This window comes from Ammospiza nelsoni, chromosome 3, assembly GCF_027579445.1.
Source record: "Ammospiza nelsoni isolate bAmmNel1 chromosome 3, bAmmNel1.pri, whole genome shotgun sequence".
Lineage (NCBI taxonomy): Eukaryota > Metazoa > Chordata > Aves > Passeriformes > Passerellidae > Ammospiza > Ammospiza nelsoni.
The window spans coordinates 70016926-70044924 of record NC_080635.1 but is presented as its reverse complement, the minus strand read 5'-3'; the positions used below and the strand labels follow the sequence as shown (position 1 = coordinate 70044924).

Below are 27999 nucleotides of genomic sequence, written 5' to 3'. Positions count from 1 at the left end.
GGAAGGAGAAGGAAATAAAAAGCACAAAGCTAGTAAGCCCATTTTATATTTTGCATATTGTCTCATATTGCAAAAGTATTAGCAGACCTGTCATAATGGATGTACATCTCAGGGTTCTTGGTGCAGTGGGTCCTTTCCTGTTCCAAAGGAGGGAAAATATCTCCATAAGTATTTGCCATTGCTCGCTCTTTTTGCCTTCATCTATTCAACTGCAACTTGAAGGTGCTTGTTTCTTGTGTACTTTGCTTATGAAAATGATACCTGGCATACTTAGAAGGCCTTGCATTCTTGAGCTATGAATGCTGTGAACAGTGTCATAAGAAAAAGATGATGTACAAAGGCATCATCATTCTTGGCATTGCCCTTTAAAATTTGCCCTATGTCTTGGACATGTAAGTGTTGAAAAAGAGCAGTGTAGTTCCACCAATAAAACTCATAATTTTTCCCCTAAAAACCAGATGTGGCCTGTGTCCACCCAACCCATGTGAGATCTGGGATAGTTTCTCTAAGAAGCAGAAAATTATCTGAGAGAGAATATATCTGGAGGAATTGTAAGGGCATCTCAGAGTCCATACATCTGCTGCAACCCCAAAATGCATAGATTTTGATTCAGCAGGTCAAAACTTTGAATTTTCCAGAGTCTAAGATGGTGTCTGTGAAGTTGGCTCAAGGCCTGTCCTGAAGGGCAGGGAAGACAAGGCTGGTTTGTGCTAGCAAATGAAAGCAAACAAATGTCCTGATTTTATTTTCTGTGGAATCTTTATGGAGTTAGTGCTCCTTTGTGTGCCTGTTGATGTTGTAAACTTTCAGATGCAAGTGTCTTTCACTGGTGCAGTCCTTCCCACACCTGGAGCTCAACCAGACTGCATCCTACAGGGAAGATAATTCTTGTCATATTGCCTTGTGAGGACTCTTGCTATTGACACAGTGAAGGTCCTGAAACCCATTGCCCTGTGGCTCCTCAGCTGCCTCTGAAAAAGGCAGGTATGGAGCAATAAAGGACCCCATTGTGGCCCAAGTGTTGGCCTCAGGAGGGATTACTCATGTGTGCAGGTTCAAATCCAGAACATGAAAAGGCTCCTCCACTCATCATTCTGCTATTCAGGCTCTGGTGTTGGGGTGGGGCTTGAACAAAGCATTGAGTGCTGAAGTATTTTGACAGTCTAGCTTTAGGCTCAACATTCAGCACTTGGGATTATGATTGTACCGGTGATGGTGGTCTTATTTTCTCAAACAGCTTTAAAAAAAAAAAAAATATTTTCATACTTGTGCATTTAGCTGGATTGTGAGGTTTCTGGGATGGTGCTGCTGCCAGTTACATGTGAAACAGGAATGTCCTGCTTTCTGTAGCAAAGGGCTGATTCATTGGCATTGTAATAGGTGTCATATTCCCTTTTGTCAGCTCCTCGGGTATATTTTGCCCCTGCAGTAAACAGAAAATAAATTTTAAAAATCCAGTAGAACCAGTAACATGCAAGTCATCTGAGTGAGGTGAGGTTCAATGAAAACTAAAACAGTTCATAAGTGGGGTAGGTGAGGCTGGGATGAATCTAGAGTTTGGTTTGAATGCTGAGGAGCTCTCTGAGGCTGCCATGCCCTGGGAGGCACTGGCAGTCACCATCCCAAAACCTGCCTGCCAGAGGATGAGATCTACCCCAACCCGCAGAGACGGTCAGGCACTCTCAGACAAGAACAAGAAGACAGGCTGGTGGGCATGTTGGGTGGAGGTGCCCCTTTCTCCCCAGGAATCCTGAGGGTGGCTGGTGTCACCGGCTCCAGGTCTGACCTGGAGCTGCCCAGGTAGAAAAAGAATCAAGTGCTGTCAACTTGGAGATTACACCCAGGGCATCACAGCATGGAAAGTAACATCACATGCCTTGGTGGTGGGTTTCTGGGCAGACCTGGTTTTGGGACTGAGTGCCCTGATGCAGTGTATCAGTAGAAGTCAGATCAAAGAATGGGCTGGGGAGAGACTGCTGGAATAAACCCACCTTGCTACTGTTCTTGTAAAAACAGTATGGAGATGGATATTTTTGTCTACCCATGTCATCTGGCACAGCATGAGCTGTGTTTATGTATACAGAAAGCAAATCTGTAGGATTCTTCAAATATACTCTTAAGTGCAGTGTTTAAAGTATGTTCCCTAATGCCAGTGAGGGGAAATACAGGAATCTGTGTAACCAAGAGGCTGGAGAGGACCCATGTGTTATTCTCAGGACGAAAGCAGAATGCACGTCAGAATACATCAGAAAGAAAACTGATCACTTTCTACTTTCAAAAGGCATTAATATTTTACAGCTGCCATTACATTTTGAAGAGTACTCAGGTATTTACTGGTAGCTATCCAGTCTGGAGTCATGAAGGAGATACCTGTTTTTCAAGTCGTTCTGTTCACTTATCCCTTGTCTCCTAATTCACGCCCTGTCCAGAGCAGTGCTGCAGTAACTGCAGTCACAGCTGTGTGTTCCCACACCAGCTGCCCTTTGGGAGGCTCCCGAGGGATTTTTGGCTGTAAAAGTCAGTGGGTCAGACCCACTGAGAGCCATGCTTAGATGCATCCCCAGCTTCCCCCAGAGCTCCGTCTGTGGAGCAGGACCATTCCCTTTGCCACCTCAGCTGCCAACTGAAGCACATCATATTTTAAAACGCTGTTGTTTTTTTAAAAAATCAGATAGTATCTTCTGGTTCAATAATAAAGTAATTATGTGCTTAAAATAGCACAGGAGAGGGGTCCTGTTTCAGATTAGCTGACAGAGCAGAAATGCTGGGGGCTGGTTTGGAGGTTGCTTGTGGGCTTTCTCCTGAGAAGGTCTCAGGTGCCTTTGTTGGCTTCTGAAGGGCTTGCTGAGGCCAGATCAAACTCAGTCAGGCGACGGTGCATCAGATCTGTTCCTCTCATCAGTCACATGTTTGCTGTAACTGTCACCAGATCGACAATTTAGTGTGTGCAGCTCAACGCTTCCAATTAATCCCGGCCGGGTGTTTAACAATCTATCATTTCAGAGCTAGCACTTCGCAGAGCTGCATGCAGGGCAGCCTTGAGCATGGCTTCCAGAACCCTGGAATGCTGCGTCCACACAGATTTTATTCTTCCCCTGCTGCTGTGTGGTGGGAGTTGTTGCTGGTTTACTTGCATTTCATAGAAAGTGTTAAAAAAATCAACCCATGACTGCAAAAGATTTCAAAAAATGAAGATTTATAATAGGTGATTCAGCAGTGAGAGGCTTTTATGATCTTCCATGGGAAGCTACTATTTTTAGTGAATTATTATAAGCAGTAGCATCACTCACATTTATTTATAAAGGCATGAAAGAACGCCCATACGTGTTTCTAAATAGTCAATGTATAGTAACAGCCATATGCTGAGAATGAGTAAAAATAGAATTGAGCACTCTGGCTTCCACAATGATGCGTGGATCTTTGCATCTAAGAAATGACAAACAGAGGCTTTTTTTTTTTTCTCCCTAGATCTTCTTTCTAGCAATACAAACCCAAGGCCTTCATGATGAAAGTCTGCCTTGCAGTAAAATTGCATTGTTATCATTAAGGTCTAACTAGGTGACCACTGAGGTTTGGGAGGACTCTTCCAGTAGCTTCAGCAGTGGTGGATTGGAGCTGTGCTGACAGGAGTAGCTGTTTTTGTGGGTGTTACTGTTATGCACAGTGTTCAGGTTGATTAATCCTGTGTGCTTGCCCTTCTCTGGGGGCTCTGTGGTGTGGAGGAGAAATGCAGCGATGCTGTGCTGAAGGAGCTCCACAAATAAAGCATGGTGTTATTTCCAAAGTTCTTACAGTGGAAGCACTTGAAATGCTAGGGCTTGCCATTGAGAAACAATAGGAGAAAAGAAAGATGTTACCTGCTGGTGATACCACTCCTGAACAGAAATTACAACTGTTTTGCTCTGTCTCTGCAAATACCCAGCCCTGTGTGTCCATTGCAGCCTTTTTGTATGTAGCTCCTTGGGTTTAAGTTCAATAAGGGCAACATCTCCCATTTTCTTGCTGACTCTGTTCATGTCCCAGTCAAGCTTGTGATGAGTTCCCTTGGGATTTTACCTTACAAGAGCAATCCCTTGCAGTAAATTCTTGCTCTTAATTAACTTAAGTCCTTTTATTTAAATCAACTGTGGTTTTGAGTTTTGGGTGGCTGCAATATGAAGTGGGTGGAAGGGACTGGACAAGGTGCCTCTTGACAAGGTGCCCTAGCAACCTCAGTGGCAGTGCCTGCCTCCTGATTCCCAACTCCTATTCTGATGTGGAAAAGCATTGCCATAGCATGCAGAGGATAACACTTTATTTTTTAGGGGACTTCCTATGGCAAAGGGTGCTCAGGTACCTGGCTCCTGGTGGGGGGGGGGGGGGGGGGTGGTGCTTGCTGGGGAGCCTGACCTTCCTGGTCCACAGCTGTGTTAAAATATCAGCATTTTCCTTGCACTCTGCTTCCCATCTCCCAACACCCAGTGTAAATGACAACCAGCATGCTCTACTCACAGCAAAACAAATGTTATTTATTAGAGTCCTCATGTGGTCAGAGCATGTCTGACTGTTAAATAACTGGAGATTTTTCTGCTAACTGGAATTGTGGTGCTCTGAGGCAATTTCCAGGCAGTGTATATTTTCAGCTAAGTTTTATTTACGTCAGCATAGCAATTTGCAATATCACTGTTTGCAATGAGTGAGGCAGTGGTTGTTTTAACTAGAATTAATTTTTTAAACTTTTCTTACTGTTTTTTTTTTTTTTTTTTTTTTTTTTTTAGGAAAAACTTTCAAGTCATGACTCAATTCCCATAGGTCCATGCTTTGAGATGCTTTCCTTTTGGAAGAGGAGGACACAAAGCCTGCAATGGGCAGGTGGCTGGGAGCCTGCCCTCGTGGCCAGCGCAGCTGGGGGAGCGTGCTGTGCGTGTCGGGGAGGCTTTGTTTCCCTCTGCTAATCACTTTCTCCTGCTGGAATTTGGCACAGTGCAGTGCCCCGCGTGCGGGACGCAGGAGGCAGATCTGTGTGCTGCTCTCCTGTCCCAGCACGTTTCAGGGCATAAACCTTGTCCTGACTTACTGGTCTCCCAAGGAGCTTAAATCCCTCAAGGCTCTGCTCTTCTGGGGTGGGCAGAGGTGCAGGCAGAGCTGATCACAGCAGAGGCCTCTTCTGGTGTTCTTCCCCTACCACCAAGGTCAGAAAACTCCTTTGAAGAGAGGATGAGGAGGGGAAACCACAGAGCCACCCTTCAGATGCAGAGCTGACTTTCTTAAATCTGTGGGATTTTTTTTTTTTCCATTTTCCTGAAGGAGGGTGTGCTTGGGTAGGGCTGAGCCTGTGTCACCCCACATATGCAGGAGTGTGAGGATGGTGCCTTTCCCAGCTGGGTGTGAAGGGCTGCACCCTGCAGGACTCTGGTGTGTGCTGGCTGGCTGCTTCTACTGAACAGCTGGTGGGATTTTTGGGAGCTGCCTTGGGAACATGCAGATGATACTAAACATCAGACATCGAAACCACTTTGGGTGTCAGAAAAGATTTCTTTTCCTGTGTGTAATTTTCTTAATGCTTTTTTTGTCCCTGCAGCTTCCATACTTTAGGGAAAATATAACAATCTGAAACACATAATACTTGTTTTAATATGGAAAAGAGATATATCAGGACAACATGGCTGATAGATATTGTGGGAGAACTCTCTTTATATTTTAGTTCTTGATTTTTCTGTATCTGCAGAGCACCCTCACTACTTTATTAAATTATATACATTTTTCTGTTTTGCAAAAGCTCATGGGAAAGAGCAAGAAATTCTGAGGCCACTTTGGGACTTCAGAGTTCTTTGAGACATGTAGCACTGCAGCCTTTTGCAGCTAGGCAACAAGGGACTGTATGGAACCACTAGATTGGTACTTTCTAAAGATCAACTTCCCTAGGCTTGCAAATCCTTTTCACCAGGAATTCCTATGTACATGCATAATTGGCAACTTCAGCCACTGCATCTGTTTTCTTGTTTACTTGCAACTGAATCTCCTTGGGGACTTTAAAGCAAACAAAATGTAAAATATGTGAAATGTGATTGTCCCACTGGGCTCTGCACTGATGCAGCATCGCCTTTAGTCCTGTGTGCAGTTTTGGGCACCACAGTATAAAATTGAGCTATTAGAGGGTGTCCAAAGGAGGGCCACAAGGATGGGGAAGGGCCTTGAGGAGAAGCCATATGAGGAGCACTGAGGTCGCTTGGTCTATTTAGCCTGGAGAAAAAAGAGACTGAGGGAAGAACTCCTTGCAGTCTGCAACATCCTTGTGAGAGGAGGGGCAGACACTGATCTCTTCTTTGTGGTGACCAGTGGCAGGACCCAAGAGAATGACATGAAGCTGTGCCAGGGGAGGGTTAGCTTAAATATCAGGAAAAGCTTTTTCATCTTGAGGGTGGTTGGGCTCCCTAGGTAAGTGGTCACAGCATCAAGTGTTCAGTGTTCACACAATGCTCTCAGGCACATGGTGTGACTCTTGGGGTGTCCTGGGCAGGGCTGGGTGTTGGACTTGATAATTCTGATGTGTCCCTTCAAAATCAGCATATTCTGTGATTCTATGATTCTATGAAGACTGGTAGTTGAAGCAAGTTTTGAGTTACTTTATGAGAAGGCACAGACACTGGTCTGAACAGGTGGGCAAAATGCGTTGAATTACTAACAGGCTCTGGTTTCGTGAACTACTGAATGCAAAAAAAGTAGGGTTTTCTTAAAGAAAATAATTTTTTGGTGGAAGCTGTCTCTAGAGGTGTTCATCCCAAATGAGATCTGTGTGACAACATTTTGAGCAAGATGACATAAGCTGAAAACTGAAATTCAAGTGAGCAAGCAAAGCCATGGAGGAGCTCGACTCCCTCTGTTCAGCTGGAGGCTGATAAGCAGGAATTGTTTTCATGGCTTGTTTTTGTATTACATCTGATGCCTTTCTCTGCTGCATGGCTACCAGACAACTTCATATAGTGAAATAAAAACATTATATATCTTAATACAGGATAAAATAAAGTGTGATTCTCCCAAGTGAGCATTAGCAGCATTTATCGGTCTGCGATAGTGTTTGTTTTTCTCCCACCGTGTCTTAATATCCCACTTGTTAAACTACTGCTTTTGATTTTTAGCCCTAACTTTACAGTTTAGGTGCCCATATCTGAAATTTCAAGTTTGCTACTCACTACAAAACACTGAAAGAAAAACAGACCAGTGTGTAACTTGGACTCATCAGCCACCAGCTGCACCTCATCTTGCTAATCTTCAGGCAAAAAAAAAAAAAAGGCAGGGACTTTTAAGAGTTAAGTTACACAACTCTCATTTTATTTTTAAAGCGAGTGGATTCCTTGTTGCGTTGTCGAGGATGATAAATTGATACCACATGTTGCTTCCAGACAAAAAAGACTCTGTGCTGCAGTGGAAGCACTTGCAGCTGGTGTCTGAGTTAGTGGACAGGCTCCACAAGGTAAACACTGCTCGGAAGAGGCTGAAATGGGCACAGGGAGGGGGAATTTTCTCCATTTTAAAAGCTCAAGCATTTGCTGCTGTTGTCTGACTGAGTCTGAGTGTTGAAATAACACACAGTCCTGGCCTGCTTGGGAGACTCATTCAGTTGTTTGTATCAGATTAGGGATAGGGCACTTTGGAAGTGTTTGAGTGTCCTCTCTGTCAGCTTGCCCGTTTGCAGTCTTATCAAAATATTGAGAGAGACTCGTGTAATTAGGACATGCCAGCTGATCTCGGGGGATTTTCCTGAGAGCAAAATGTAGCTGGATCCCTCGAGGAGTATCAACCAAATAAAACACAGGGCAGTGGATCAAAATTTGTTGAAGTTGAGAGCATGTCCCAGAGTTTGGGGGAAGTGGTACAAGCCCTGGTGTTGCTGCCCTAGCTGTTCTGTCCCCCAGTTCTGGCACCCCTTCTCCTGGGGCCATCAGCCTAAGACAAGGGAGGACAGCAGCACTGCTTCACTGCTTGCCTGTGGCACCACTGCACCAGCCTCTGCTCACACCAGTTCTGCCCTGAGTCTTCCTTGTCTCCAGGGACAGTCCCTCTTCTTGCAGGACCACTTTCAAAGGGGACTTCAACGCAGCTGGTCTGGCCTCAGGGCAGTACATGATGCTCTAGATGTTATCTGCAGGAACCTCAGTCCTCTGGCTTTCAGTGGAGCACACGACATTCTTCAAGCCTGGTATAAATAGCAACACTAATAAAGGGAGGAGCTCATCATATTTCTTTTTTGCTGTGCTCGAGTACAGCCCATATGTTGTACCCATCGGTGGTATCTGAGCTGTCTGCAGCCTGGCTAGCATCTCTCCCATCCACATATGGTCTCCAGGACAGATGATGGAAGTTCCTTTATGGATCTTTTAAAGTTTCTTATTTTGGCATGGAAAAATGTGTTAAGTTTCCATCATCATGGCCTAATTCATCTCCCACATAAGTCAAAGACAAATCCCCATTAATTTCATCAGCAGTGGGTTCAAATGATAAACTGTATTTTCTATGCTTCCCCACCTCCTTTGTGGTTTGTTGCATGGTCATATGTTAGTAATGCCCATAGTTGTGAGCAGTGATTGTTCCCCATATACTTTCCTGTCTTTTAAGCAGATAGGAATATTTTTTGACAGCTCAGAAAACAGGTAGAAAATACAGTTATTTCCATCCAGATTGCCACCTGGTAGCACAGTGCAACAGCCTTCACTGATGTGAGTTGTCAATCCTGGTGGCTTCTGTAGCAAAACTTGCATGAGAAAGGATAATAGGATCCAGCCCTGATTTGATTTGGCAGGGCACCCAACAGAAGGAGAAAGCAAAAACTCAGATACTGTTGCTGAAGAGGTTAGTGGGGGAGGTTACGTGAAAGTAGTGGGTTTTAAGGCAGTGTTTGAACAGAGGGTGGAGATGGGGTACACAAAAATAAATTAGCCCACAATTATGCCTAAGAAAATCTTCCTGCAGAGGAAAAGCAAAGAAAAACAGAAGCAGGATTATAAGTGGCATAGTGCTTAATGTAAAGGAAAACAAACTGCTTGGATTTTTTATAACTACCAATTTTCAATGCAGAAGGATTATTACATTCTTTTATTATTTGAGTAAAACCAACACTGAGCAAAAAGATATAATAAGAAAATTACACATGTCCATGTACGTATCCACACATGCAGCAGTCCTCATCCTGAAAGGTTCCTCAGTCTCACAGTTTTACCATTTAGGATTTTTCATGGTTTTAAGCCAAATACTTTCATACTACGGATACCAGCAGCAGAAATAACCCCTTTTATGAGAATACTGTAGGCTGAAAACTGTTAGCTGCTGGCACTTTGGCTGAGTTTTTTTTATATCTGAAGCTGTGCATGGCACACTGCACATGCCACCTCAGGTGTTTCTCCTCTCTGAGATTTATTTTTCATTAGCAAGAGTCATGATGCCATGTATTCTTTTACCCAGCATTTTTAGGTGGGGAGCAGCATAGCTCCTGTGCCTTTTGAAGGCTGGCCTGGACTTTGCATGGAGAAATCCCCATACAGATGTTCTCATAAGTGGTTGTCCATGGACGTTACAGGGACTGAGGGTGAGAGCTACCTGCAGAGATGCAATACAAGCTGGAGTATCAAGAAAGATTATTTTAAACAAAAAAAAAATCGGTTCTCCAGCCAGTTTTACAGGGAGAAACCTGAAAAAGTAAGGAGTGGTACCTAGTTATTAGAAGTTAGACTGTTGCCAGACTCAAAATATTGTAAAATGCCATCAGTTAAACAATAAAAAGCTTTTCCCCTCCTTAGGCTGAAGAATTATTATGATGCAACTCAATCCACTATATTTTGATGGCATGATAGTTGTTCAGAAATGGGCATGTTTATAGCTGAGGCACTGACCCAAACTTCTCTTGAGCATGTCAGCAAAGTCCGATCAGTTGCTGTGTGTAAATTGTTTAAAACAACAGTTGCTGTTTTGAAGCATGGTCCATATGATTTCTCTTTTTGTTAAGTGATAATCACAACCACGTCTGCTGTCTGCGTGCAAGAACTTCAGGCATGTTTTCCATTTCACAATCTGACAAAAACCACAAAACAGTGAGGAAAGAAAGGCATTTTATACTGAAAAGAATTGTTCTTAAAAAACAGCTGGGCTGTACTTCTTTATATGTATCTCCAGTTTATTTATGTCAAGCATCCATGTTTCCTAAGGATGCAAATATTGAGGTGAATGATTTCTTGATTGATTCATTCTTTGCCCATTTAAATCTGGAGTTTCTTCACTGTTTTGTAAATGAAGGGCACTTGTTCTGAATGGTTTTATTGTGTTATGGTCTTGCTGACTGTGTGTTTTTAAAAGATGTTGATAGGACAAACATGATTTTATCCTTTTCATAGATACACCTGGTAATTGCCAAAATTTAGGAAAAAAGAACTCTACACTCTTTAAACTTAGAGGAATAGCACAAGGGCTTTCTCAAAGGAATATGGGATCGCTCCAAAAATCTTTTGGATTTCCACATGGGGAAAAAATGTTGGTTTACCAAACCTGGGAGCATTCACACTAACAAATACTATTTGCTTTTCCTTTCTTTGGTCCATATTTTAAGCACAAGATCAGCAGGATGACTGGAGTGGGATTTTCATCTCAGTTATTTTGGTTTAAATCTGGTTCTCTGGGGCTACCGTGGGCTGGTTTTCTCAGGCTCTTTCTGATTGTGAGGTGGTTATCTCCAGTTTGGGCTAACGTGATGTTTGGGCAGTTTGATGCTGCTGACTAGTGCGAGCAGGTAGGGTGCAGGAGCAGGCTGTGTGCAGGCCCCCCTGAGAGCCCTGTATTCCATAGCATCCTGTACAGCACGGAGCATCCGGCTGTGTACAGCAGCTTCATACAGCTCTGCATCCAGCAGCTTACGGGGACAGGGATATCGTTGCACACTGTGTCACATCATGTTTTGAAGACGGTGAGGATACTATAGCGAGGGGACAGCTGGCCAGCTACTGCCGTATGGGCATAATTCTGGTGCCTCTAATCAAGAGAGAAAGTACAGCTTAGTCATGCACAGAGTGCCTGTGGGAGAGGAGCAACAGCACTTGCAGTTTTCTCAGGAATTATTATAACAAATATACAGCACACTTGCCCATGAAGAATTAAAAAGACATTTGCAGAGGCTGCAATGAGTGTGACTACCCCTCCAGCCAGAGTTTTGTTGTGCCTTTGCAGTTTTTATTTCAAGGAACTGATGGCAAGATTACTGATAGTAATAGTTTGTCCTGAGTAAAAAGTAAGGGAGAAACATCTAGCTCCTTTCTAGCAGGAATGTCAGTCTCTCAGCAATGTCACCTTTTCTTAGGATGAAGTTTTTAGGGGTGTGGAGATGGGCACAAGGAATGCACAGCTGGTGCAAGCTTGGGGCTTGCTTTCCAGCAGAACGCTGACATGCCACAGTCACACTCCAGCCCTCCCATATCCAGCACCTGAGAAATTCACAAAGATGTCCAGGAGGGTCAAATGATTTTATTCGTGTTGCTGTTATCATGGGATGTTGGTTTAATGATTGAGATTTGGGTAGTAAAAGAAGTGGGGTGCTGGTCTTGACGCTTTGTTTTGTTCCTTTCCTGCAGAATTCAATCCGGCACAACTTGTCACTCCACAGCCGATTCGTCAGGGTGCAGAATGAAGGCACCGGGAAAAGCTCTTGGTGGATGATCAATCCAGATGGCGGAAAAGGCGGCAAGGCGCCCCGGAGGCGCGCTGTGTCAATGGACAACAGCAACAAGTACACCAAGAGCAGAGGGCGGGCGGCGAAGAAAAAGGCAGCCCTGCAGACAGCCCAGGAGACGAGTGAGGACAGCCCTTCCCAGCTCTCCAAGTGGCCAGGGAGTCCCACCTCCCGCAGCAGCGACGAGCTGGATGCATGGACAGATTTTCGCTCCCGTACAAATTCAAACGCCAGTACGATCAGTGGCCGCTTGTCGCCAATTTTGGCAAGCACCGAGCTCGATGATGTTCAAGATGATGATGCTCCACTTTCTCCCATGCTGTACAGTAGTCCATCGAGCTTGTCCCCGTCGGTAAACAAACCGTGCACTGTGGAGTTGCCTAGGTTGACTGATATGGCTGGGACAATGAACTTGAATGATGGACTGACTGATAACCTCATGGATGATCTCTTGGACAATATAACACTCCCTCCCTCCCAGCAGTCACCCACAGGAGGGATAATGCAGAGAAGCTCCAGTTTTCCTTATGGTTCCAAAGGTTCAGGGCTGGGCTCCCCGTCAAGTAGTTTCAACAACGCTGTGTTTGGGCCATCATCCCTGAATTCCCTCCGCCAGTCGCCCATGCAGACGATTCAGGAGAACAAGCAGGCCACCTTCTCTTCCATTTCTCATTACAACAACCAGACGCTGCAGGATCTCCTCACCTCTGATGCGCTTAGTCACAGCGATGTCATGATGACACAGTCTGACCCACTCATGTCACAAGCCAGCACAGCTGTGTCCGCCCAGAATTCCCGCAGGAATATAATGCTCCGCAACGACCCCATGATGTCGTTTGCCGCGCAGTCCAGCCAGGGCGGTCTGGTCAGTCAGAACCTGTCCCATCACCAGCACCAGTCCCACAACTCCTCTCTTAGTGGCAGCCGTGCCTTGTCCAATTCCATCAGTAACATAGGCTTGAGTGACTCCAACAGCTTGGGATCCACCAAACATCAGCAGTCACCTGTCAATCAGTCTATGCAAACACTTTCTGACCCGCTGTCAGGCTCCTCTTTGTACTCCTCTAGCGTGAACCTCCCGGTCATGGGACACGAGAAGTTCCCCAGTGACTTGGATCTGGACATTTTCAATGGGAGCCTGGAGTGTGACATGGAGTCCATTATCCGCAGTGAACTCATGGATGCCGATGGGCTGGATTTTAACTTTGATTCCCTCATCTCAGCTCAGAACGTTGTCAGTCTGAATGTGGGGAACTTCACTGGTGCTAAACAGGCTTCATCACAGAGTTGGGTACCAGGCTGAAGGATCTTTGAGAACAGGGAAAACGGGCAAACAGGTCAGTGCCCCATAGATGTGGTAAAATAATTGGTTCCTTAGTTTTATTGGAGTTTGCACCAAACCCTTAATAGTTAGTGCTCACTAATAATAGTAATTTGGCTTGTGATGGCTTGCTGTGTGTTGGTATGCAACAGGCACAACCAAGAAACGTGGAGGTGTGGAAGGAAACGAGGCTAAGCTATAAAAGCTGCTCGACTGCAACACTGTCGGCACGCATCTGGTGTTCAGCGCCCTTCTTAATTTAGGCATGAGAAATGTTAATGACAAATCAGGCAAACCAAGGTGGAATATTTGTGGTTTTTAGGAATCACAGAGCTCTAACTCGTCTTCTTTGAAGTCGCAACAGATGGATTCCCTCTTGCAGCTGATGCCACGTGTACCCAAGCTGTGTTACACAGGGAAGGGGCGAGGGGCTCTGCAGTCAGTGGAGCAGAGTTGCTGTGGGGGAGGAGGAAGAGTGTCTTTGCAAGATCAGAGCACTCACTTGGGATCGGGTGTGTGGGACAGATCTGGACAGAATCAGAGTTGTGCCACTGCTGTGGCTTAGCAACGCTAGCAAAGTTGTTTGGGTTTGCTTTTTTGTAAAATTGTATTTCTTGGCCAAAAAAAGGTATCAAATGCAGGAATTATATATTGGTGGGATCCTGGTCTCAGGAATGTCCTGGCCTACTTAATGTTTTAAGTATGCAATAACTGTTTTCCTCCTCCCCCCTCCCTGAATGGGGTAGACATCTTTTTCTTTTGGACTCATCCAAGAGAATATCTGTAGATTGAGGTTCTGACATAGGTGTTTTTTAAATGTTAGCTTCTTCAGATTAATTGTTTTTCAAGATTGATGTGGTTTTTTCTGTTGCTTCTTTTCCACAGCTGGGGGCTTGTAATCATTGTTTCTGTCATTCTTTTGTGATTCTTCAGGATCCTGCCCATACCTCTGCCTGCTCACACATACATATTCCCTGACTCATAGGGCAGGTGCCACACAAAGTGCCCTTTCTCCTTTGTTTATTTATTAGTATAAGGGAGTAAATTTCAAAATGTAGTAGGATAAAAGGTTAGCTATAAATTATTGAAAGTGTTCTATTAACTTCGGAATAGTATGTAGAGCATCTCAGTGGTGAGGTTAAATGAGGCATTCATTCAGTTTACAGCTTACTTTCAGCTTTCTTATTTTCCAGGTGAAGGACAGAAAGAAGGAGTCAGTGTCCTTTGACTTTACAGTGCATAATTTGCCCCTTTCATCTTTAATTGCGTTTTCATTCACTGTTTCACAGTTAGATGTTCAAGGGGAAGCTTTGTGGTAGGTGAGCAGCAGTGGTGAACCTGGAGAATGTTTTCCTGTTTCCTGTGCGTACAGAGCACCTCAGGATACGTGCTGTTATCTGCTCTCTGTGAGGGACAGCGAGGCTGCCAGGCAGCCTGCTTTCAGTCCACCTGCAAAGCTGCCCTGCTCTGATGGAGTTGTTGGTGTGCACAGTCCTTTGTCAGTGCAAGGATTTGCTCTGGTTCTCACACATCTTCTCACTCTCAGTGAGAGCCTTGCAGTGCACAGCCAGGAGACGGGCTGCGGAGAAGGCCTGTAGAGGACACTGCATCCCACGAACCCTGAGCAAGGAAGCAATGTGGCAATGCCAGGGCCACAGATGAATTTTGGGGTTTCTTCAGTTCTGGTTGTGGAGAATTTAGGAAAAGAAAGGGGGGGGGAAAAAGAGATTTGATTCAAAATTGAGGAAGCAGAAGTTCGCAGCAGGTTGTACTTGCTGACCACTTATCTCTTCCTTCAGGTGTGTGAGCTGCTTGGATTGAAAAAGCTTCATTGCATGATGTAAAAAAAAAGGCTGTAGGGACTTTATTGCTGTGCAACATCCAGCAGTACAATCTGTCAAATGGGGCCTGAAAAATAGATGTTATTGACAGTTTTGCTTGACACAAGCAAGTAGGGCAGCCTCTTGCTTCCATAGCTTCATGTGCTGCGTGTAGGTAGCAGCCACCGAGGGGGACTTGTGTGAGCAGCATGGAGGAGACACAACACCCCACCTCCTCATTGATGCTCCCTGCTGCCTCTTCACCCTGGCCTCTGGCATCCATGGAAAGCGTAGCTGCCATGATTTTTTTCAGCCTGCTCCCTCTGAATAAAGGAGCTGACACATCTGTGTGAGCAGAGTCTCATTGCAGAGGACAGATTTATTAACAAGACAGCTCTCCTTGGTGGATTACTGTCCAGTCATCTGTGGAAGCCTCTCTCCCTCTCTCTGACAAGTGGACCGGCTGCTGTGGGGTGCCTCTGGTATCAGGTGCAAGCACAGATGATTTCTGCTGAGCTGGTTCATCATGCACCCTTCCTCATCTGTAAAGCAGCACTCTTTGAGAGTTTGCCTCCCTGTGAGCATCTCGCGTTTTGATAGAGGCTTCTCGCATGATATCAGATGCGATCGTTCTGAATTGCTTTTCTTGGTTACTTCTCCCCTGCAGCAGTAGGGATCCCTGAATTAAAATCTTCTCTCAGCAGTGTTCATGGCCCCAGTAATGAATCTTTACAAGTCCAAAGACTGGGGTACATTTTTGGCAGAACAGCCTGGCAATTGCTTATGTTAAATCTGTTTCACTAGGACAGCCAGGTGTGCTTTGCAGGCAGGCAAAAGTGGTTACAATGGATTATTGTCATACCTAGGAATAGTGAGTGCTGTGTGTTCTATTAAAAATAAGAGAAACATTGGAGTCAGTTTTCAGGAAGAAAAGAAAGAAGGCAAATACACAGGTATTTAATTTATACATACTTAGGTATTGAGGGAGGTTTACTTTGGAAGAAAATCAACTACAGTTTCTTCATAGGGAAATTAAAAAACCCTGCAGGAGATGCCACTGTTGCAGGTTTAGTGGCTGTGCACATTTGCTGCACACAAGCCTGTGCATGGTCCCTGCAAAGAACCCTGGCCAGTCCCACCCCACCAACCCGTGCCCATGAGGCTGACCAGGCCCAGCCTTTCAGAGGAGCCTCATTGAGGCATAAATGAATTTGGGTTCGGTTTGGTTTTTTTTTTTTTCCTCTTACAAGAAGGAATAGAGAAAATCAATTTTTTTTTCTTGCTTTATTTGCTCAGTCAAAATTTCCCCCTCTTATACTGCCTGGGGCCTCTGTTCCTCTCTCTCTACCTACTTTCCAAAAGCACTGGATAATGCCCTCCACCCACTCAGATAATCATCACTTTGGTATTTCAGAGGGTTTAGCAATAAATAGGCATCACTATTCCTTCACCTGTCTCTAGAATACCTTTTATTCTGAAATTAATGGGTTCTTCTCTTATACTGGGATTCCCACAACTCTGCACTTTGCTCCAGAGCCTGTCTCACCTGGAAAGTTCAAAGGGACTTGGCTTTTGCCGAGGAATAATCCCAAAAGAGAGCATCAGGGAAGACTTCAGGACTTGTGCTGCTGCCTGGAAGGTCAGGAGCTGGTGAGCAGTTGCTGCATGAGCAAACATTTTCTCCAGCACCAAAACTCATCCAAGAAGTTGCTTTTACCTGGATTGTTTCAGTGATCCAGTTTACAATGGCATCATGTAGGCAGCAATGCTGTCAGGGTTAGGCAAAGAGTGGAGAAGGGCTCAGCACGAGCAGGGCAGGAACTTCTTGAGTTAGTGTCATAGTCTGAAAAACTCATCTAAGCTGCATCTTCTGAAGGAGGTTTCAGTGTGTCATTTATCAGGGTGCCTCTGGGCTCTGTAACAGAGCTGTGCTGGACTCAGGTTGATTTATCTGAAAATTACATGTAAAATACTTGACAAATGAGTTAAAGTCACTCATATTCCACTACTATCATCTAGGTCCTACATCTTATTGCAGAATACACAAGCTGCAAATAGTCACGTAGTGTTCACACTTCATGATTAACATCTCTGGTGAAAAAAATCTTAGGAAACCTAACAAAATGTCTGTTAGTCATTCATTAGTCCATATCAGCTTGGACTACTTGCCAGTTTGTTAATTGGTGTTCAGCCAATTCTCTGTACAATTCATACCTAAGACAAATTGGTCTGAGGATGACTTCATGTTTACAGCACCACCTTAAAAGTGAAAATCGGTAGTGAAAGATCTCCATTTGGATGGAGTTTTGAATCAGAGAGTTGTGTGCAGTTTGCCACAAAGAAAATGATTTTTGTTTATTGCCAGAAAACTTCTGCCCATGAAAGCTGAATTACTGGACCTCTTACCTGATGACATGTGACTGCCTCAGGACCATAGCTGCACTTCCTTTTCTCTTATTTTGAAAAATGAGGTCTTAGGAATAGGACTGCCAGGTTTTTTACACAGAACTAAGGTGGAGCTGTCCGCCTTCAAAAAATCTAGAGGAAATTCAAGAGCAGCACATTCTTCTGCTCTGTTTCTAGTAGGCCAGTGGTTAAGGTGGTGGCACTTGTAACATTTAAATGTTGTTTCTGCCAGCCCAAGTTTTGAAAGGTGGTTTTGTGACTAGCTGAACTCTACACAGCTGCCAAGTTTAGTCTTTGAACAAAAATATCTATGCAGAAAATGTATTTTGTGGGGAACAGGGATCCCTTCAACTCCAAGGAGGGCCTGCCCTGAGCAGGCTCCTCAGTGGCTGGGGAATACATCTGTGGCCAAGGAACAAACTCTGTGCTCGTGGCTGCTAGGGAGGAGGAGAGGAGATATTGTGGCAAACCCCATTGGGGCTGTCCCCCATGAGGTCCCACTGAAGCTCATCAAAGCCCCTTGCATCCAGAGGCCAGTCCTGGGCTTGCAGGGATGCTGTGGCTTTTGCTGTGTGAAGACAGCAGGAGCTGACACACAAATGAATTGCTCACTCCTTCTGGGAGTAGGGCTTTTTTTTCTGGTATGTTTTTAATCTGGGTTTATTGTTTGGGGTTTTATTAAGCCAGAGAAGAGATCTGTAAAAACCAGGATTGGTTCCACGGGCTTGTGTTGTGAGTGTAAAGCAGCTGAAGCCAGGACAGCGGTCTTATCCTGTGGTTTGGGTGTTCTTCTGGTGGTGTTTTATATAGATGTATTTTTTAGAACCTCATGCTTTGTCATGTGATTCAGCAGCAATAATTAGGCAGAAACTTGCTGTCCCTGCAGATGCTAAGATTACAGGATGACATACTCTCACCAGATGACAGCACAAACTGATATTTTTAGCACAGCCTGCATCAACTGGTCTCCCCAGTGCTTTCCTCCTTGGATCAGCAGTGCACAGGTTTTGCTATAGAATGAGTCTTTGCAAATCGTCTGTCTCGTGTGAATGATCCATAATGACTGTTTAGAGCTGCAGATCAGTGTTGGTCCCTCGGTATGTGGTTTGCCTGATAACTGGGCTGGTTACAGGTGGCTTTTCTTTGTTCATTCCTTCCTTTGAGCCAGACTTTTAAATAGCCCCCATGAAAGCATGTTTTCTTGAAGAAGTGCGTAATAAGAGCTCCTTTTTAGAAACATAGCGTCATGCAGCTGAGGAAAGGTCGGGATCTTTTTTTCATATCAATTGGGCACTCAGCCCAGGTGATGAACTGACAGCTGGAGAGGTTTAAGTCTTGTGTTGATGCCAGCCAAAAAGCCCAGGTACAGTGTGGCAGTGGGAGTGCACGATGGAATAGTACTGATAGCCAGCCTTTCTGTCCTGGCCTGGGGAAGGGGAATGAAGGAAGGAGCCATGCTGGGCCCCTGGTGCCAATGGTGAAGGAGCTCCAGCAGGATGTTCCCATCAGCACTGTCCTCGATCAAATCCCGAGCGGTGTGTGGGGATGCTGACCCCGTTAAATCAGGTGCCTGTGGCTGGGTGGTGGGAATGCCTGCTCTGGTCCAGTCTGCTGAGGATGTTTAATCAGCTTTTCCACTCAGATTGCTGCACAGGGTGCCAGTTATTGGAGTCTGGCAGAGGGACATCTGCTGAGCAGGAATCGGACAGGGCCACAGCTCGGCTAGCGGAAGCTGCTGTGCAGCCACGGCTGTCTGCCATTCCTCCAGGAAAAAGGCCACTTTTCCCAGATGATGCTGTGGAGAATGGCTTGTGCTTATGCACTTCTATAGCTGAGCTGAATGTCTTGCCCATTGTTTTTACCTTGCACTGCCTGCATCTCCTGACTTGAACAGAAAGTTGGACCAGATCATGATCTGATCTCTTCCAGCCTGGACTTGTATATGGTGCTGTAGAGCAGTGGATATCAGAATAACCTGCTTATAAATAGTTGTGGCACCTCACTACAGTTCTGGCCTTTCCCAGGGCACTGGTACAGGATGAGAAAATGATCTGCTGTCTTAAATTACATTTACTTCCAAAATACTTGGTTGTCTCCTATGGTTTGCAGTGTTCCTTGGAAGAAGAGCGGCAACAGAAGGAAAAGAGATACTTTTGTGCCTTACATGCCTGGTTCCGTGCTGGCATTCTTCCTCTTTCCATCCTTCAACCCTTATTTTCTGCCCCCAGTTCTGAGCTGGGAAAAATCTATTTTTATGAGCAGAATTTAAAGAGAAAAGGCAAAGTTGCAACATGCCTGAAAGTTCAGGAAATAAAGCCACATTAAGTTGCCAACTCTTTATTTTGTCCTTGGGCTTTGTCCCCTGACCTCAGTGTTGTCCCTCAGCACTGGGCCATCCTGTGGCATCCTTGTGCAGCCTGTAGGGTGTCACTGTGGCATACCTGTTGTGGGCATTGGGATTTCCAGTTTTTATTGTGCTTGAAATATAAATCTCATGCTGTAGTTTTGTTGTTACAGAAAGACTGGCCACAGTAGCTATCTTCCTTACTTGTTTTTAAGCAAATTCTGTTTATTTTTCAGTCTTCAGCTGTGAACCTCAGGCAGAATATTAACTTGTAACCATACAAAATCAAGTCTTGCTTGTTGAGTCTATCCCCACTTCGGAGTAGAAGTTCAGTTGCTAGAAGCGATGACAAATTGGAGGGCAGAGGCAGCAGAACGAATGCACATCTGTCACTAAAGGACACAAGTTTCCTTGAAAATGTTTGCATCCCAAGTGTCTAGACAGTAAAAGTAGTTATTGGGATTTCCTGTCCCTGGAGAGTTGTTGCAAAGTGGTACCCAGGGAGAATGCTTGTTTTACAGACCTCCAAAGGGTGATACTTTCCAAGATGAGATCCACTGAACAAGCCTTCCATCCAAATCAGGAGATCCATGTTAGGCTGCCATAGAGAGGAGCTCTGTGTTGGCAGTGCAGATTCTCATACCGTAATTGTGTAAAGGAGCACACAGCTTTTCTTCCAGCAGAAAACTTCATGTGCTGGTGGCTGTGCTGGCTCACTGATAATCCAGGGCACATTATCTATGCCCTGCTCTGGGGAGCATCACCACGTCACCTTTCTGTTCTGAAGAAATTTCCAGTGCTTCATAACTGGCCCCACTGGGGATCAAAGGGAGAAATCAGCAGGTGGCAGATGATTCTTCAGAGCTGCTCTGGTGGTGCACAAGCTGGCATGGGGCTTGGGAGTCCAGTTAAGTGGTGGAATGATGGGAGACAGGGGTGAAGAAATGTTGTTGCTGGAGGGAGATCAGGACTGGTCAGCTTGGCCACAGAGTAAAATGAGAGTAGCATTTGTAACTGGTCAGTAGCAAGGTAGAGGATGGGGAGGCAGAGAATAGGACAGAAGAAAGGGGCATCTCATCTCCTGCATGACTGTTTGCAAAGCTTTTAGCAGGGCCTGTTCCAACAGGACAAGGGTAATGGTTTTAAACCAGAAGATGGTAGATGTAGAAAAAATAAGAGGAAAGTGTTTTTTTACAATGAGGGTGGTAAAACACCACAGCAGGTTCCCAGTGAGGTGGTGGGGTGGATGACCCATCCCTGAAACTGCTCCAGGCCAGCTTGGATGGGGCTCTGAGCAAACTGATCTAGTTGAAGATGTTCTTGCTTACTTCAGGGGTATTGGACTAGACAATCTATAAGGTCCCTGCCAGCCCAAACCATTCTATGACTGTGATAAATGAAGGCATAACTGGAGCACTTGTTTCCTTGCCTTGATACAGTTTTCATTGCTGTGGGGTAGCTGGCTGCTAACTCAGGGTAAATAGGCTTTTTGTGGTGAGACAGAAAGCAAGACTGCGTGAGTCTGTTACAGATGTTAACAGGGTAATTTGAAGGCAGGCAGGTTAAGACTTTGATCTAGCTCTTTTCATTTTTAATCCATTTGCAAAGTCCATGTAAGCAGAGGTGTGAAAATGGAACATAGTTTGGTTTTGTTATGTGATGCACACCTCAGCTGTGCATCTGTCTCCAAAATCTCAGCACTGTCTGAAGTACAGGTCCCACAAGAAAAAATATTTGGTAGTGCCACTTCCACAAAAGATGCTCAGCTTAACCCATCCTCCAGTTTTTTTTTTTCTCATCACTTGGTTTCATAGTATAATGCTTCACATAGATTTTTAATTTTAACATTAGGCAGTACTCTGGTGCTTTATTGGGAGTTTCTGTACTCTTTTACTTTTAATCAATAGCTTTATTCAAAGTCAGCAAGACTTCTCACATGTGCCACAATTAAGTCCATGCTCAACATAACTGGCAGCTGCCTGAGAGGGAGCTGACTTGCTGGGCTGTGGCATTTGGGACATGAGCCTTGCCTTCAGAGGGTGTTGTGCTTTGGGAAGTCGCTCATTTCCAGCCCTCTCTGGTGCTCAGGCTTTGAGAAGTAGAGAAATGGGCTTGCACTTGCTTGAGCTGCTTGTGAGCCACTGGCCAGGTTTTACTGGGGGCTGCCAGGCCTGTCTGGGTATCTCCTGCTGACCTTGTTACGGCCATCGGGGCACACCAAATGGAGTCACTGGCAGGCAGTCACATTAATGAGAGGCCAGCCTTAATTTGCCCTTTGAAAATGAAGAAATCAATATGTTGATCCAGTCAGAAATCCCTTTATTCACAAAACAGTCTACCCCAAACCCCTCCACATAATTAAGGCTAAAGCCAAATTTTGTTTGGGTGAAATGCACAATCTGTCTACTCCCTAAGCTGTGCTGAATGAAGTTCTCCCCTAATGGCACAGGGAGCAGCTGTCACACTGTTGCTTTAATATCCATGAGACAAAATGATTAAATTTCCATCAATCATTTAGCATTATCAGAATAGGTCATTTTAATAAATTGTTATCATAGGATCAGTGCCTGGCACCTTAGACAGGAGACAGTTTAAGTGATCCTCCTTGCAGGAGATGCCCATCCTGGTTAAAGCAGCAGTTCCACTAAATCCACCATTTTTCATGAGGCTGTCTGCTGTCAGGGTCTTTTCAAAGTAAAGACATTCCTGTAATCGACTCAATGGCTTTTTGGTTTCAGCCAGTGTCCCCTTGTTCTTGCACTGTATAAAAAATCATCAATCTTTCGTCTTGGGGAAAATCCTCAAAAGGTAGTAAGTGTGAGGTGTGAGGGGACTAAACCCTGTTTTCAGAAGTGATTTCAGAGTCAGAAGCTACATGCCCAGCAATACTGATGTCTACCAAGTGAACTTTCTGAAAATGTGAGAGGATTTCATGGGAATGTTTAAATGTACATACTTTCCAAAACCCTATGTGGTGTTTGCCTGTATCTCTAAGCCACTGAATACCTTTAAAACTCTGTCCCCTTGCCCCCCGTGGTTGAAATGTTCATCTGTTTTCAGTGTTTTACCTACCTACCATGTTTCTTCATAGTCATCTCAGTGCTGTGTCCAAGGTATCTTCCCCATGCTTCTCTCTCCTCAGAGAAGTTTCTTGGCTAGAGAATGAGATAGACCCTAACCCAGTTTTTAAAGCCAGCTGGACCCTGTCTGTTGCTGGTGTATTGTGTGAGCAGGAAAATGGAAAACCTCAAAGTCCACACTGAAATTTGTGGCTCCTTACTGTTTGTCTTAAGCATCCTCTTCATCTGTCCTTCAAGGGTGTCAAACACTTACAGAAGATTTATTCAGCTTTTTGGTGATGCTGAGAAAAGGTGATTGTGAAAATGGAGAAAAGCTGGAAGATTCTTCATTGCTTCTACCTGGAAATATGTTTAACAAATCTACAGTGCACTGGGTTTCTGTAAATCAGACTTGACCATCATTTTTCATCAGAGAAAGGGTTTTTCTGTCCTGTTTGGGAGCAGCTAAGCTATCAAAGAAACACATGAACCTTGGCAAGGGAAAAGTATTTTCAGACAGGGTCATCTTATTCCTTGCTATATGTTTGAAGTTCCTGGGTGCAAACATACCTGAAATGTTCCTCAGTGTAAGCTGTTGTTTTGTTTGGATGTTTGCTTCGTTGCTTTTTTTTGTTCTGGTGGGTTTTCTGTTGTTGTTTTGGGGGTTTTGTTTTTGTTTTTGTTTTTCTACATGCAGTAATCTCACTGTCTTTTTTTCCTTTTTTTCTCCAGGCCCTCAAACTGACACGAGATGTAGAGAGAGAACCCTTTGCCAAATCTGCTGTCAGCAAGTGGACAGTGATACTGTTTACAGCTTACGACCTTTGTGAACCCTGCATTATTTTCCTAATGAAGCAGACTGTTAATAGGCCCCTTACTGGAGTGAAGAATCTACTTTTTTTCCTCCCTCTTTTTCTTTTTCTTTTTTTTTTCTTTTTTTGTTGAAAATTGAACTCATTCTGAAGTATGCAAACTCTTCCTTTTCTGGGATGGCCAAGCACCTGCTGTGGAGACAATGTTCAGCACCATCCTGTTGAGAACACACTGTGTAACCTTTACACTAGTTATTTGTCAATGAGTATGTGGTGTTTCAATATATTAATGGTTTATGGGATGTTTTAAGTTGGCTTTTCTTTTTGGAGGTTTTCCCTATCTGCCCACCCTCCCCCTCCGACAGCCTCCAGTTTTATTTCTGTAGATTTTGAACCATTTTTGCTTTCTCTCCCTGGGAAATCTGAGGCACTGTGCACATGAATGGCAATGACTGTAACCCAGCACTGCTCAGGTGTCAGGGTTTTCTGAAGGTACAGCGTTTGTCAGTCCTGTCAGCCAGCTGGATTCCAGAGAGGGGATATGCGTGCCCTGCTTGTTTGTCGGGTTGGTTGGTTTGTTTCTCTCTTATTCTTTCCTTAAGTTTAATGGTACACCCCTGTTTTCCGTAAGGGTCAGCCCAGAGCTGGTTGCAAAGCAGGGGAAGCTGGTGGGTGCCTCTTGGCTCACGAGGACAGACTGACAGCGGGTGCCACTGCCCTCACAGGCACCGAGGCAGGAGCCCCTCTCCTGCCTGCTGGAGCAGGCTCCCCTCCTGCCTTAGGTTAGCAAAGCTGCCCTCACTGCTCTGGGGAGCTGGTGAGGAGTTGCAGGCTGAGCTGCCACACAAGGTGAATGTAGTCACCTGTAGAGATGTGTTTGGAAGGACTTAAAGGAAACTGAGCGGCTGGGCGTTGGCAGGTGACTTGCAGTGACAATGCCAGGAGCTGAGGCACAGATCATTGCAGAGTGTGTTATGGCATTAGTGATCCTGTTTATTTTTGTTGTTGTTGTTGTTTTGGACATATCCTTGATTATTTTTTTCCTTCTCATTATGTATAATCCGTTGTGGCAGAAGAAGCAGGAGTGGGAATGGCACAGTATCATGCAAATGGCTTTTCATATGAGCATAGATTGTAGCAGGATAAATGACACTGAAAGACAAGGCAGTTTTATATATTTTGCTTCTAAGATTTTCTTTTGTAAAATGGATAATAATTAATAATAATAATGAATAAAAGGTATGGTGCTGTATAGATCCTCTCTATAATCTGGAAAGTTTGATTACTTTTTATTAGTATCTGGGGGAGGGAGGGATGCAAAAAAAGAGGGGAAAACACCAATGGTACATAGGAATTTGGTATGAGGAGGTTCTGAATAGGACAGTGTATACATAATTCTCCAAAGCGATATATGAAGTTTTTTTTTCCTTTGCATTAAAGCATTATGCATATAAATATATAAATATATTTTATTATGTACAGAAATGGATCATTATGCATGGATGTTAGGAAAACAAAACTAGCATTTTAACCCAAGGTCTCAGTGCATGAGTTCCCACCGACCCGTGTCCCATGCAATGTGGAGTGACTCCCTCTCGCCACTGCCACCACACGTGCACAGTCATGCACCAACACTCACACACATTCGTGGGCCCTTCCTCACTCCTTACCTTCCAGGTCCCTGAGGTGATTTTGGTGAAACAATGGCTCCTAGTGTGATTGAAGTTTTGGTTTTTTACCGTAGCCCCCATGCTGTTCTCTCATAAAGATGCACCTCTTGGCTTCTCCCCCCAGTTACGACTGTGTAGGCTCTGTGCAGTTGTGGGTAGCATAGCCCTGTAGCATATCAACTCTTTCAAGCAGCCAAGGGTTTATCATTTGCCTTTTAAAAAAACTTCTCTTTTCTTTTTACACTGAGGGGTTCTATTTGTTAGCATGTGGCCTAGTTCATTACATTAATTGGAGGTGGCTGGTGCACATTGCCCATGTCTATCAGCAACCAGCTTCCCAGGATGCTTGTGTGGCACAGCTGGGCACCCTGCTTACCCGAGCCCAGTTGCAGGCACCTTTTACTGAAATTGGTCAAGAGTTCATCACTGGCCTCCCCTGAGCGTGTGCCATTCGCCCTTATCTTCCTGGTGCACCCCAAAATGTGAGTGTATGCCGAAGGACTTCCCTCTGGTGTTTCTTTCGCTGAGGCTTCTCTGCAGCTGCTGCCCTGAGGCTGGACTTGTGCCCCAGCCCCATGTTCTGGCTGTCAGCAGAGCTCACTCAGTGGCTGCCTGTGCTGAGGTGCAGCTTTTGATCCCTACACAGATGAGCCTCCAGTGAGACCCGTGGTGCTGCCCAAAGACCCATTGTCACTGACAGATCAGTAAAGCCTCACTCGATGGTATGGCCAAAGTCAGCAAACCCCATAATTTATTTTTTTCTTAATTCAGATTCAGTTCTTGTCAAAGGCAAGGGAAGACCTGTTGAAAACTTGAATGAAAAGGCTGCAAATTCTGTTCTGTTCCAGCAACTTAGCCTGCTTGGGTTCAGAGGAACTGCTTTCCACTGGCAGAAATGAGAGATGAAGTGATGGCCTGCTCTGTTCAGAAAATGGAGAAAAACCACTTGGTTTAGAGACAGCCCATCAGTGGCAGGAAAGTTTTTTTTAGAAGAAACAATAAAAGCATTAGTGGCTGAAAGGCTTAACCTGCCTCCCAGCAGTGTCAAGGGGAGCATTTCCATTGGCGTGGCTGGGACAGCTTGGGCCCCTGCTTTGGAGAACATCGCAGCACTCACTGAAGAGGGATGGACCTGGCCAGCCTCTTCAGTTTGGTTTGGTTTCTGTTGCTCAGTTTTGGGGCCAGAATTTTCAAGCAGCAGTGCCTGGTATCAGGCACCATACGCTGGGGACTCCAGTGTGGCAGCAGGGGACAAGCTGCTCTGCCCTCATGGCTTCTTGAAGGACGGGGAGGGAACAGGTCCCCCCAGGCCCAGGGGAAGCTCATCACCCTCTTCACCTGCTGAGGTGCCCAGCAAAGGCCCTTTACTCCAGAGGTGCTAGGTAAATCTCCCTGAATTCAAAGGGCCAGTTATTAAGGTGTCAAATTAAGCCTTGAATAGATAGTTTGAGGAACTTACATTTTGAAAATTTGGCCTTTGAGTCTTTGAACATGTTTATGCCTAGGAGTTGTCCTTGTGAAATCATGTCAAACAGATGAAGGTCAAGGTCACAATTACATGGTTGGCTTTTCGACACTTGAACTAAACAAAAGGCCTAAAAAGGTGTTATTTATGCAGTTTCTAGTCACAGGTTGGGGCTTGATTTAATGATTTTGTAAAAGAAATTTTCTTTGAAGAATAATCAGGTAGTTAAACACTGCTTAACTCCAGAAATTTTTGTGCCACTGCTTTAAAAAGTTACCTTTTAGGTCATGTATTTCTCCAAAATTATATCATTGCTTGGCAGTTGGTGTCCTGTAAGTGTTTCAAGTACACAGTATACCTTTGGAATTGCCAACAGATGCGAAGGGGGACCAGATACATTTCGTAACTATGGGTTGGAAAAAATGGATTGTACATTTGGCTTCACATGTTTAACTTTTTTTTAAAAAAGTTGCATGATTGGAAAAAATATGTATACAGTATCTGTAAAACTGTTTTATCTGTTTCTGTTTCAAGCCATGTAAATTGGAAGAATATTAAATCCACAGCCTTATCGCGCATGGCCGTCTTTACATACCGAAGAGCTGAACAGTTTATACTTTTCATTTGGGCTATCTTGTACTTTCATTTGAAAGCAGACACTCTCACGTTGCAGTCTTACTGAGGATTTTATATTAAAAAAAAAAAAAAAACCCAAAAAAAAAAAAGGAAAACAAAGAAAAAAGATGCTGCCCTGGAGGAATATATTACCTTACTACTCAGAGGTTGGAAGGAAGTTTGTTTTGGAGCAAAACCTGCCCCTTTCCAAATGAAGTAGAGACGCAGTGCTTACTCCACTTGGTGTTAGTAGATATTGCCTTGTGTATTCCATTTTAAATTGTAATCTAGTTTGTAAAAGAGATGGTGACGCATGTAAATAAAGCATAATGGATCTCTGCATTGCACATTTGCCTTTGCTCTGTTTTATTGTGTCACAGACAGACATGTGTTTACACAGAACCTGGAGAAGGGGTGACTTTCAAGCAGCAAGTGAAAATGGCTGCTGGGGCACTTGTGGCTGGGCAGGGGTCCCCAGCCTGCATCCCCTAATATCTGTCAATGCGTATTGACATGGGCCTCGGCCCTTCAATCCTTCAGCCAAGCCAGGTGGTGGTCAGATAACCCCCAGGAGGATCATTTACTGCTGCTAAAAAATCACAAGGTTCTCTTGAATCTGGGGACAGAGGGGAGTTGTCCCCAGGGGTGGCAGCTCGCCTGACCTGGGAGAGAACCAGTCCGACCGCAGGCCTGTCCAGAGAAGGGTTACACCCCCCACCAGGGGCTGGCTGGGTTTCAAACTGTCTTTGAAAAATGCCTGGAGTACTTGAAACCTCTCGTTTGGGATTTGGGATAATA

At 44.7% G+C, this 27999-nt stretch overlaps 1 protein-coding gene across 1 annotated transcript in view; it reads left to right on the top strand.

The window, feature by feature from the left end:
• Nucleotides 1-27548, top strand: part of FOXO3 (forkhead box O3) — an 88475-nt gene extending 60927 nt beyond the window's left edge. The window contains exons 2-3 of the mRNA XM_059468960.1: nt 11592-13026; nt 23372-27548. Coding sequence (XP_059324943.1) covers nt 11592-12992 — 1401 coding nt within the window. The 3' untranslated portion in view covers nt 12993-13026; nt 23372-27548. The remainder of the gene's footprint in view (nt 1-11591; nt 13027-23371) is intronic.
• The last annotated feature ends 451 nt before the right edge of the window (nt 27549-27999 follow it).